The 12520-nt window shown below is 47.5% G+C and overlaps 1 protein-coding gene across 1 annotated transcript; it reads right to left on the reverse strand.

Annotated features, from left to right (window-relative positions):
• Window positions 1-1453: 1453 nt before the first annotated feature.
• Window positions 1454-11640, reverse strand: LOC120802995 (ubiquitin carboxyl-terminal hydrolase 2-like). Its single transcript, XM_040151234.1, has 12 exons — window positions 11165-11640; window positions 6348-6395; window positions 6058-6181; window positions 4540-4651; window positions 4315-4425; window positions 4048-4112; window positions 3844-3947; window positions 3587-3667; window positions 3388-3466; window positions 2279-2386; window positions 2047-2167; window positions 1454-1613 (listed from the first exon to the last, which is right to left on the reverse strand). The coding sequence occupies exons 1-12, from the start codon at window positions 11315-11317 to the stop codon at window positions 1508-1510; spliced, it is 1212 nt and encodes a 403-aa protein (XP_040007168.1). The 5' UTR covers window positions 11318-11640; the 3' UTR covers window positions 1454-1507.
• Between the last annotated feature and the right edge of the window lie 880 nt (window positions 11641-12520).

A 12520-nucleotide genomic window follows, 5' to 3' on the forward strand; every position in this document is an offset into this window, starting at 1 on the left:
TCCTGGTTAAGCCTCACACACTCTGCAGCTTAAAGCTGCACTAATCGATATGTTAAACATTGATGCGGGATGAAATGACGGTGTGATATGTGCGAGGTATCAGTAGTAATGATGGACTCACAGAGAATTATCCCCCCTTCTGGAGTTCCCCTCAGCCTGACAGAGCTTTCCAGTATATCGTTTCATTGTTCCGATTTTATGGTCCCGGATCTTTAATATAGCCGACTTTGTTTCCAGCTGCAGAGATCGGCTTTTTCTAAAGTTAGGGACTGGCTGTTGAAAGTAGCCTGACATTTGACAAATGAACAGCCGGATATTTATTTTTTATATACTGCCTGACTTAGTTTGGCAACGACCTATAGCCTGTGTCCAATCTATTAAATGTGGGCCCCGATATCTGTTTGAAAGTGTAGAAACAAATTGTCAATTGATTAGCTGAATGTTGAGCGATGGATAGAACATAAAGTTTTTATCGTTGCCGTTACGCTCGTGAACCCTTCCCCGGCTTCCGTGTGGCCGGCTGGATAAATAAGAGCAAAATAAAAATCAACGCATCACGCCGTGCGAGGTGACGCCGAATTTCAATAATTTTGAGACTCTGAACTGGCTCGGGTGTAAAGTAAGCAACTTTATTTGTGGAAGAAGTATTACTGATGCATATTTACACAGCTGCTTTGGTATGTCTGGCTTATCCACAGTACAGTTACATTCACTGTGCTGCCCATAAATACTATACAAAAATAAAATGTACTTTGACATCAAACATCCCCTCTCCGTTAGCGGATTTCCACTGTTCTAAGAGGAGAACCACATCCCCTCTGTTAAGTGACACGAGTATGCACTTTAAATTACTGTCATCACATTAAATAGAATAAATTATATCTCGCAGTCTCTGTAATGTCCTCACGCAATAATGTCCTTAAGGCTGATAGTCCATGTTCAAAGTGCAAAAAAAAAAAGAATAAAAATCCACTCAATTGACAAGAAAAGGAATAAATTCAGGTCCACGAACAGTTGTTGTAAGATCCTTCTTTTTTTTTTTTGGAATGAAAACAAACTAGAAAAACCTCGTTTTCTGAGTCCACTGCTGCATGTGCACGCCGAAGAAAGTGTTGTGCTCCGAACAGACATTTTAGGTTTTAACTGACAGCTGTGCATGGAGCTGAATTTTTTTTTTGACAATGAAAGCAGCATTTTCCCGGTGTCATTTCAGCTCCTCCCGACACATGAGCTGCCGCTCATCTTGTGTTGCTTCCGTGCAAACACCCTTCACATCCACCCTTTTTTTATTTCTCTCAAGAAAAAAAAAACAACCATTGAGATGAAGGTTAAAGGGTGTTTTGTTTTTTTTCTTTTTTCTCAGCATGTGTTTGTGCTCCATATACACAGTCTGTAAAGGCAGGACTTCCTCCACTAGGTGGAGCTCTCTCCTAACAGGCAGTGTCTGACTCCATTTTTTTTTTTTTTTTTTTTTGGTGTGGTGCAGCTTGTCACTCCTCCACAGCGTCTAAAGCCGACACGTCTGATATTTGCTGTGCGGGGAAGCGGTGAGCTCGTAGAAGAGGACGTAGGCGTTGCTGCTGCGAACCTGGCTGGAAGACATTGGGCTCACCCTGCAAGGAACACACGATACGCACCGTAGTTATGACACTGAAAGCCCCAGAGCATCGTTTCTCAGAGAACAAATGCTTGAATTAAGGCTTTTTAAAAAAAAGTATTAACATATTTCTTTCGTTAAATATGTCCACAAACCTCCTGAATTAAATATGGCCGCAAAACTATCCTTACAACATTTTGTCAAAACCACACAGATCCCACTACCAAGCACAGGCTCACACAGGCAATGTACACACGCATGCTTTGCACTAAATCTGCACATTTCATTTGGCATCAAGCAGAAACACCTTTACAAAGCTAGAATGGGGTCATTTCTGTGACAGCGGGTGAATAGGGGACACTTGAATTAGACTACACAGCTTTCCGCTAATCTGATAAGATGAAAAAGTGAGGTGATATGACGAGGCGTGAGCAGACGTGAGCTGATACCTGGAGTCGTTGTAGCTGTACCACTCCCCCAGTGCTGGGTTCCTGCAGTAAGCCGTGTAATGGCCTCCCACAGCATTTCCGGAGTGGTTGGATACTGCGTACAGGTTATACACGGCGCGCTCTGCGGGGGGAAGGGGGGAGAGACAACACTGTCACCCAACGCCAGCGCAGGCAGTACCCATCAAATCCAGCCCACCTCGGAAAAGTAGGTCTGTCTCGGGCAGACACTTACCGCTGCTCTCGGAGGCAAACTCCCGCAGGTCCAGCTCTCTGAGGGGAAAGTTGACGTAAGTGGAGAGTTTGTTCGCTCGGACGTTAGAGTCTGAGAAGCGCTTCAGGTCTGAGAGGAACACTGAGTCAAGGAACAGAACCCGATTTAAAATAACTTATAACTGCACTTATTGTACTTTAAGGGCAATTCTAAGGCGCTCGGCCTTCACAGCAGTATTTCAAATGTACCTCTGCTCCACTACATTTCAAATATAGTAAATTCATAAAATAATAGTTTAAATACTTCGTATTTAACTCCACTTTCCTCCACAGCGTCTGTTTGGCTAGTTCTGTAACAGGTGAACTTTAACAGCTCATGAAATATGGTGCACCGACAAGTTCGGCGTTTCACAGACTAGTCAGACTTAGCGCCACTTGGACCACCTTAAACATTAAGAAACTCGGTGCTCTGAGGCCCCATGGGAGTTCTACTTTTCATAATTAGTACTTTCACTTTTCATAAACTGCACTGCTTGATTTTGTTTTGGCCACTTGGAGGCAGTGTCCGGTCTTATTTTAGCTCTGTTGTTGGTCTCCGCCAACTCCTTTAGCTGATACGCGCTCCACTATCTTCACTAGCCAGTTGCTAACCAGTCTGTCGGCTCTTTGGCGCTGAGCAGCCAGTGTACGGTGGGGTCTTTCAGACCCTTTTTTTTTTTTTTTTTTTTTTTGGGCTGAAAACAGCTGCGTGCGGCTGCTTGAATCAAGGGTTGTGAAAGCAGACGTTACCGCGCCGGGAAAACAAAACCACGAGCTAAAAGAGGCTGAAAAGCCTGAAGAGATCTGCAAGGTTTGCTGATAATTTTCTGTGGGTTCATCATATGAGCGACACTTTTGACATTAAACATAGTCATGTGATCCATTGTTAATGGAAAGAACACAGACTAGTGCAGCTTTAAGTTTTGACTATAATGCTTCTGTGCTATTACTCAAGTAAAATATCGAAATGTAGCGTATATTTATTTAATATATATTTATTTAATATGTTATCAGGAAGACTGCTCTCATTCAAATGCATCTGCATTTTGTAAGTGTTAAGCAAATGGTGCAAAGATGTGAGGACAAGGATACGAAGCACGAGGATCTGAGGGAACTTCTGGATGCTGAATCTTTTCGTGCATTTCCTCCTGGCTTTGCACCTGTTGCATGTCTGAGAGAGGGGAGACAAACACGGGGAGGCAGTGAGATGCTGCTGCCGCCGCCGTATAATCCACGTGTCATCTTTACAGAGGAATCTGGAGTGGGTGGTGTGTTGTGTGGGGCCTCTTACCGGTCTCTCGTCCCCATCCAGCACATCCTCTTTGGTGAAGAGTCTCAAACAGTCTTTGAGAGTCACTTCGCCGGAGCTCTTCTGCGGAGACACAGAGCGTGTCCGGTCAATAAAAAGTAAACTATAAGACTTTATAGCCCAGTCAATACTATCTTACAAAATACTGTTGGTTAGCCAATATGTGAAAAACCTGTGAAAACAGTGTGTGTGTGTGTGTGTGTGTGTGTGTGTGTGTGTGCGTGTGCCTGTGCGCTTACCTGCGCAACCGGCACTGATAGGTCCCAGAATGGCTCAAACACAGTGGAGCGGAAGCTGCAGACGGTGCAGGTCAGGGAGCTTCTCAGCTGTCCAACGAAGATATCTAAAGGCAGAAACAAAAGCCGGAGGGTCAGATTTATTATGTGTATAAATTCAAGAACGCATCCAGGTAATCGTGCAGCCGTGGCTCAAAAATTAATTACCCACTACTTTGCTGTCCTCTCTCTCCAAGTACATGTTCCACATCCGCTGGCCTTTTTCATCATCCCTGTGAAGGAAAGTCGTTTCACATATTTGGGGAGTGACATAAAAGTTCAGAAATGGCCGAGTGACTGCGAAACCAGAAGTACCGCAGCCCGATCGGGCATGCAGCAGAAATGTGAACGGCCGTGAAAGGTGTCAGTGACATGGGCAGTTATGAGTGACTTATTGGGAGCGGAGGGGCAGAGGTGGCCTGCATGCAGACTTACGAGAGGTGGTCAAAGTCTTCGACCGACACTTTAGGGCGGACTGTCACTCGGTTCACTTCACTGTGGAGACCATCCAGTAACGAACGCAGAAATTCCTGGGCGTCCTGCTGACTGTAGGGAGAAAGATTTCAATGGGCCCCTTTACTCATCTCACTGAATTCTTTTTGAACTGCATGAAGTGACTTTCAGTGAAAAGGCTGACGGGCAGGACGAGGGAAGACTTACTTGCAACCCACAAATTTGGGAGCGTATCTCTGGATCTGGTTCCTGAAATCAGACGGACTGATGACCTCGTTGTTCACAGACGACCACAGGCTTTGAGTCAGCTTAGCAAACTCTGAGACAGGAGGCGAAACGGAAAGGGGGCATAATCGTGAAAAAAGACGTTCCTTTGGTTCACACGTGTGCAATCTGTGAGCGACGCCATCCTTCGCAGAATAACACAATACCACAAAATTCAATATGTGTGCTATTTTAAAGGGAACTCCGTAACTCTAAACCTGTTGTTGATAAAACGGTGATACCGATTGGATCTCCTCTAAACTAAATGTACTGCATTTTGCCACAAATTCACTGATACTGCATTTTGAAAGCAATCGGCTTTCCTAAACTTCCCGGCATGCCTGAGTTAGGTTGCGGATTTCTAACCTTGTGTAAGAAACTTCTGTATATCAAGCTATGTCGCAAACCCGAGGGAGATTTGTATCTATTTGTAAGAAGATAAATATTGTATTTTAAACCCGATGTGCATGAAGACAAGAAAAGTGCGTGGACTCCACCAGGGTTGATTTCTATGTAAGAAAACCCATAATGAAAATCTCAGCCTAACCTCACCGTCACGTGTTATTCTTGGCCACGGCAAGTCATTCTTGACTCTGGGATTAACACGTGTGACGAAATACTCTCAGCCCAGAGTCCACTCACTAACACCTGTATCTCCCGGTCCTCACCGGGGAGTGGAACTGGGACCGGTGTCCTCGTGTGCCGCTGATGGCGGTGTGCTGACGTTTTCCGGGCGTTGCAGCGGAGTCGCGTGGCTCGGTGAACGGAACTGAACCAGTATCCATGCGAAAAGTGAGACGCTGTTGAAAGCTGTTCAGCAGCTACTAAGTCGACCTTGAGCTGAGTTTCTTTTGTCACATAAATTAATCGAAAAACGAAACCACATCTGAACAAAGAACTAGGCGAGGCAACTTTTTTTGTACTAATTACAGAGACATTTTACAAAGTTGTGGTCCAAAAAAAAATTGGGGCTTTTTGAAGTAAACAATGGGAAAGCAAGTGTTTTTATTAAAACATGCTCACATTGGAGTGAGTGACCTCTGAGAATTTGCTGTGCAAACACCACCGCTAAAAAGCCCCGCAGGGGTGAAATTCCTTTTCGCTTTATGCAAGCGCATATTTCCCTTTGCTCAAAATCACGACTGGAGTATTATGTGATCCGACCGCGGTTAGGTGGGTTTAGTTAGGTATCTGACCCGAGCGCAGCTTGACCATTTAGATTCGGTTCACCCCCCCCCCCTCAGTGAAAGTGAGCCTTTTAGTGATCGGTGTATAAAGTTGTCTAAAGATCCTTAGCAGTGAGTTAGTGCAGCATAGCAATATATGTATTTAGTTTAAGACTAGAGAGTAATAAAGTGCCCATAAGCTAAAAATCCGTGACCTAGTGCCGAGCCATAAAGTGACTCGAGTTCCCCGTGATGCTGATAACATGCGGTTTAATGGCTCAGAGTCTCGTCCTACCTTCCATGAGGGCAGTGCTAGTCGTACAGTTGCTGTTGAGGTCTGTGCGATGGATGTTTCTCAGGCAGTAATCTCTCAGCTCCGGCGTGTTACTCAGACATTGTAGGATGGAGTTCATGAAACACTGCAAATTACAAAACAGCAAAATAAACAAATTAATGAATAAATAAATAGATAAACCCACAAGAATTCATTAAATGAAGATCGAGACTCAGTTGGTGGTGTCACCAGCTCAAAGTGCAGCGTGATGTAAAGTATATTAGGCCCCAAAGTGAAGTAGGAGCACTTACCGTGTTGCCCAGGTTCCTCAGCCCCACCAGGCCTTGAGGGCTCTTGTTCTGTGCAAAGAAAAAGAGAAGAGGTTCTCGTTTACCCACGTACACGTTGGGGAAAGGTATAACACAGCGTGGGAAACACTCGACAGGCAGCCAGACAGAGAAGCACAGACGTGTAATTAATTTGTTCAGTAATCAAAATTCTGCAGGCTTTCGGACAGTATGCGAGGAGACGCCAAACCCTCAAGCTCCATGTGCAGATGCTCCCTTTTCGTTGACTTTAAACTGACAAACACAACGTTCGAGCCATTTTTTTTTTACCACTGCATCGACCACAGTCCCGAAAAATCCAGCGAAAAAACTACTACGAAAAGATTTTCACATGGGCACAAATGGGTTGCTGGTAAAACTTGGGGACCCCAGATGGGACTGAATCACATGAAAATCTCAATTGGCTCCGTATGGGCTCTGTATGTGCCAATGTGGGTCATTAGTGGGGCCAATTGTGTTTTTGACTGTTGTTTGCTTGATTGTTGTTTGTTCGTTTTAGACCCGAGTCTAGGTCCCCCCCCCTCCTTTTGTTCCAATCACAATGTTCTGGCTGATGATCAAGGCCCAGAGGGGCTAGAAGTGGGGTCCTCGTGTGTAAAACTGGGCCCTAAAGGGGATATGTTTAATTACCATAAGGCTGACAGTCCTCCGAACTATTGCCTTTTGTGTTACCTCAATGATCTTAACATGTCAGATGAATGTGGTAAGATGTGTTGATGCTCAAAGTGTCCATGTAAATTAAAGTACACAGGGCTTCAGATAGTTATTCTTAATGACGCCAATCGCATGATAGCAACCCCATTCACATTCCCTCAAGTGTCGATAAGCCACGGAGGGACTTGGCACCATTCGCTCAAAGCGAACCATATAATGGCCACGTTGCCGACGGCTTGGCAGCGCACCGCGCTGTGGAGAGCAGCTACTGTTCCCCCACGTGCTCCGATGAAAGGCCAGTGTGTCCTGACCCCTCTCTCTGCACCGACGAGCCCGACCACTCGCGCCACGGTGACGTCACGCGAGCGTGCCATGCGGACCGGAGGAAAAAAAAGGTGGTGTCGAGTTGTTTTTTTTTTTTTGTTTTACTTGTGTGTGTGCGTTTCACATCATTGCAGGATTCGAGGATTAGCTTGTTGACTTGTCCGGTGCCACTGGTAGCGAAGTGTTAATCGCCCGTCGGGCTGAGACTGACGCAGCGTTCTGAAAGCCACTGCACAACTACTGATTGTGTCACTTTTAAAACTTTGACCGCTGGTGTGTGTCCCACCAAGAAACTCCAGAGCGATCACGAGCGGCCGGCATTCCCCCCCATATCTCGTTCTTGCCGGGCTGGAAACGCTCCGACACACAACGTTTGGACCGCGGTGGCACAAATAAGCCCGATGACAATGGAGCAGTGTGTATCAGGCCCCTGCGGGCTGGGCGATCGGGCCCCCAGTTGCCCGTATCCTTTGTGACAGCCGCTCCCAGTCAGCGATGATCTGTGGTGACTTTGCAGATCAAGAGGTCAGGACATCCAGGTCAAATCGAACTAAACTTGGTGAAATGTGTACAGCAGCTGGGACTGCTTCACACTGAAATATAGTCACTCGCATGCTGTTGTAGCCAAGACGGTCCAGGATCTTTTCACTTTAAAGCCAAATTTGGTCGGGTTTTTAACGTAGACCTCCAGATGTCTTTTGACCCGCGGACCACCGGGTCATTGCTCACTGAGCTGCCAACTGCCTATTATCAAAAACTTAGCTGGACAAATCGAGTTCGTAAATTAGGGCGAATCAAATCAGCCATACAGACGGTATAGTGCTCAAATAAAATTCTTTGCTTCTATTTAAAAGTAGCGATCTAGCAGACTAGAGTTCTTGGTATCCGACCCAAACCCACCAAAAAAAAAAAAAAAAAGCATCAAGTTTCAGGTCAGGTTTGGGCAGTTTTGTCGCCTGAAGCCTGCAGCTCAGTCATGCGTAGGATCGATCATTTTCACATCCGATTCTGTAAGAAAACAGATTGTATATATAAATAAATAGCTATAAAATATAGCTTCAGATCTGGGCTGTATCAGTCGAGTTAAGGTCGGGACTTACGGGCCGGGTGTGGGTCTGTGTTTTAGGCTCATGCCGAACTCTAGCAGGGGCCGAGTGGAGCCAATCGAAAATATCGATAAAATGAGTATTTAAAAAACAACAGTCACACACTTTTAATCTTCCTACTGCTAATAGAACACTCATTTAAATGTGTTTGATTTGCAGCAAGAACTGTCCCGTGATCAGCGCCCGGTCAGTCCGGTTATCTGTTCCAGAGACATTTTATTGCAGTGGGGAGTCCATCTAAATGCCACCGGCCTAGATACGGTTCTCCCTGAACACGTAGTGACGATAACTGCGTTGGTCACATGAGCAGGCTGGACGCGCGCTCTCTGTGCCACCCAGACGCGCGCTCCGTGCGCAGCCACAGCCTCGGAGCGTTAACAGGTGACACATTGACCCGTGACCTGCAGCTCAACCACCCCCCCCCCGAACGAGGAAACACGGTAACCTGGGGCAACAGGTCGCGCGTCTGCGACCTCTGCTGACGGCCGGAGGGCGTGGGTGTAGGCGCAGCCGCACATGCGCAAACCGAGCGTCGGCACCAGCCGCTCGTGAGTCGCCTGAAGGTGACGGGAGTTTATTCTTAACGGGACACCGAGTTTTCACTGTCGGTTTTGGTCAATTTGCTGTTGCTAGGGAACGAAACACACGTACCTCCCAAAAAAAAAAAAAAAAAAAAAAAAAAAAAGGTGCGGGTTCCGATTTTATTGTCCCGTTAAGTCGTCCAAGTGGAACTGTGGCGATATAAGCTACTAGCAGCCTGCTTGGCTGGACTTATTCCCCGCCCCCCCCCCCTCTCTCTGCCTCCGCCCCGGCGGCGTTTCAAGGTGACCATATGGTGCGCGTCCCGGTCTCTGCCGCGCTGCTCCCAGTGAATGCGGGCACACTCGGCGGGCGGCGGCCTGTCGTTTAAAAGGACCCGTCCAAAAAAAAAAAAAAAAACCCTGAGGGCACCATGCGTTTGTGTTGTGAACAAGACGCGCTCTCCGGCGCCGGCATTGGCGGGACTTCTGAGAGAGGGAGGCCGCTGGGGAACGCGATGTACCCGACCGGCTTTGGCGTGCCTGGTCGAACACGTGACCGGAGAAGAAGCATTCCCGCGAAGCTCGCGGTGCCAGCCGCGCCGCTCCCTTGGAAACAGTATAAGCATAAATCTCTGCGACGTGACAGGCCGGGAAAGGTGCAAAACACCATAAACAAGTAGAGGTACCTTTATTTTTTCTCCTGAAGCTGCGCTAAAAAGGAGAAAATAATAGTAATAAATAAAAATATCTCCTTCATTAGGAAAATAAAGTCTTTAAAATGCGTCAGGAATGAGGTCACGGAGTTATGGATTTCCACGGTTGTCTTCCGGTTGACCGGAGCGATAAAATGCCAAATTCCCCGGTTCCTTTATCTCGAAGGCGAAGGTGTGTGCAAGATTTTCTGGTCGCCTAAGAGCTTAAAAAAAAAAAAAAAACAACCACATCACAAGCAACTACTCGACCGGACCGAGAAACAGTTTGCGCCGGTAGAGGCCGCGTGGACCCCAGTGTGAACGCAGCCGTGCGAGCCGCGGGAGGGCGCGGGCCGTCCGGGGGACACCGGTCAACATCACCTGGAGAGTCAGGACAGGACGAGGAGGACAGGCAGGCGAACGCCTTCACGCTGGCGTAAACACCTCCAAACCACCGTGGACACGTATGTGCAGCGCCCCGCGTGCGTGCGTGTGTGTGTGTGTCTGTGTGTGTGTGTGTGTGTGTGATAACAAAATGTGCTGTACAGATGATAAGTCTGGACACATTCCTTATCAGCAGAGCTCCTTCCTATTACGCAACAAATGTCACCCCCCCCATTGTGCTCCAGCCTGTTTGTGTGTGTGTGTGTGTGTGTGTGTGTGTGCACTTACAGCCCAGTCCTCCTCCTAAAGGTCAGATCTGGATCTCCAGATCTGACCTTTCGTTGGCTTTCCACGTCATGACAAAGTTGACTAAGACGACGAGATTTTACAATTTCTCCCTTTTCTCTTTCTTTTCTTTTTCTTTTGTTTTTCTTTTCATTTCTTCTTTCTTATGTTTTTTAAAGAGGCTGCACACAGTGACACTTTGGTGCAGACATACACACGAATTCAACTAGTCCCCCCCCCCTCAAGCCGTGGGTGACCCCCAAACCGGCCCTGCTGCGTTTCGTGCGGTCTGTTTCTCTTTCGTTGGCACATCCATGGATCCGGATCACTGTTTTTTTTACGGCGACCTGATACTTGCAAAGAAATATCTCGATGCCTTATGAGTGACCGAAAACGCTCAAATCAACGCCGAGCAAGCCTCCAGTGCAAAAATCCATCAGTCGTGTGTCCTTGTTTCTATATATTAAAAAATAAAAACAGGCGAAAAAACCTTCCCCCGGATTTATTGTATATTTAGAGTCAAATATATTTTGTTTCCTGTTTTTATTTAATCAAATCCGGTTAAAAAGACCAAACTTTCTGTCCATACCTCTCAGCAGGTCAGTGGAGCTAAATAAGTTGATTTATCGGGCTGCGGCGCCCCTAGGGACCCCCCAGGGGCGCCGCCCCCCCCGCCTTTGTCCAAGCCGGTCCATGAGAACTTTTAAAAAGTCTCCGAGCAGCAGTTTTCTCATTTATTAGAGAGAGACAGAGACCGGGAGGAGGAGGAGGAGGAGGTGAGGCAGAGGCAGAGCCGCGGCGCCGGGTGGACTCACCTTGGCCTGGTTGATGATCAGACCCATGAACGTGGACACCAGCACGGACCGGGACAGCGAAGGGCTCTTGCGGCGCAGGTCGTGTTTGTCCAAGGGGAAAGCGGCCGGGTCCCCCGGCACCGTCACCGTGTAGGAGTGCCGCAGAGACGGCATGGTGGCGCCGCTGAGCGTCGGCTCAGTGGCTCCCCCCCCCCTCTCCCTGGTCGCGTTGAAGTCCCTCGCGGACGGGGCTCCCTGCCGAGCCGAGCTCTCAGTGGCCGAGTGAGGGTGAATCGACGACGGGTGGAGGACGCTCGACGTCCTGCTGTGGCTGCGGTGTTGCGCGGGGTCGCTGCTGTTCGCTGCTGTTCGCTGCTGTTCGCTGTCCGGCACCTCGCGCGGCTCAACCTCGCCGTGTTGCACAGTGACGCGGGGCCGGCGCGCGCCGGGAGTTTTCCCCCTGCCGCGTGCCGCTCGCGTTCCCGCCCACAGAGAGGAGACCCGTGCTGCCTCTAGGTGCCGTGGGAAATACCAGAACCGTCGCAGCTCCGCCTCCTGGTGCGTTGACAGCGACGGAAAAGCCGTTAATTAAAAAAACCAAAGAGCCGTGGCGGAGGGAGAAGCTCAGATTCACGACTTAAATAAAGGCATAAATACAAAAATGTAAATAAATCAGCAATTAAATAAAAGTACTCCATTACAAGTTAAAGCCCTGCATTCAAATTGTACTTACGCAAAGGTGCAGTGGTATTATCAGCAGCATGTACCTGTAACTAAAGTATCAGTAAAGGTCTAGTTCAGCAGCGAATTGTCCCCGAGATTCATTATTCTTATTATAATACAGGACATTGTTCGATTACCAGTGATGCATCGGTTTGTAAGGTGTATTTCGCCGTTGTAGCTGCTCGAGGTGGAGCTGGTTTTAACTACTTTTTATACAGTTACGTCGTTTAGTCCAGTGGTCCCAAACCCAAGGGGCTGGGCCCCCTCCGAAGGGGTGAGGAGAAAAATCTGAGGGATCGTGAGACGACTAATGGGCGAGGAAAGAAGAAAATCAAATTTTCTGATACGAAAATCTGTTTGTTTTTTTTGGAAGGAAATATTGGATAATTTTAGCTCTTCGGGCCTCAAACATGAAAACATCTGAGAAGTTTAGACGGGAAATGTCAAACACAACAACGGGCCCCAGGCAGGCACTGTAAGGGGCCACGAGCCCAATGGTTAGGAACCACTGGTTTAATCTTTAACAAGTTTCATAAGGGTTTTAAATATGTAAAACCTGCATCTGTAAAGCAATTAGTAACTTATATATGTGAAATAAATGTGGTGGGCTTGGTTGGATTACTCGGATGGCTGCACTTGTTTTGTTTTGTTTTT

This window comes from Xiphias gladius, chromosome 17 (genome assembly GCF_016859285.1).
Source record: "Xiphias gladius isolate SHS-SW01 ecotype Sanya breed wild chromosome 17, ASM1685928v1, whole genome shotgun sequence".
In the NCBI taxonomy this organism is placed as follows: Eukaryota; Metazoa; Chordata; class Actinopteri; order Istiophoriformes; family Xiphiidae; genus Xiphias; species Xiphias gladius.

Excerpts from the sequence above, each read along its gene's own strand:
- LOC120802995 (XM_040151234.1), bottom strand. The coding sequence starts at position 11,317 with ATGCCGTCTCTGCGGCACTCCTACACGGTGACGGTGCCGGGGGACCCG. Across the intron at positions 6,396-11,164 it reads TGATCATCAACCAGGCCAAG|AACAAGAGCCCTCAAGGCCT; the intron begins GTGAGTCCACCC and ends TTCTTTGCACAG. Across the intron at positions 4,426-4,539 it reads CCCAAATTTGTGGGTTGCAA|TCAGCAGGACGCCCAGGAAT; the intron begins GTAAGTCTTCCC and ends TTCTCCCTACAG.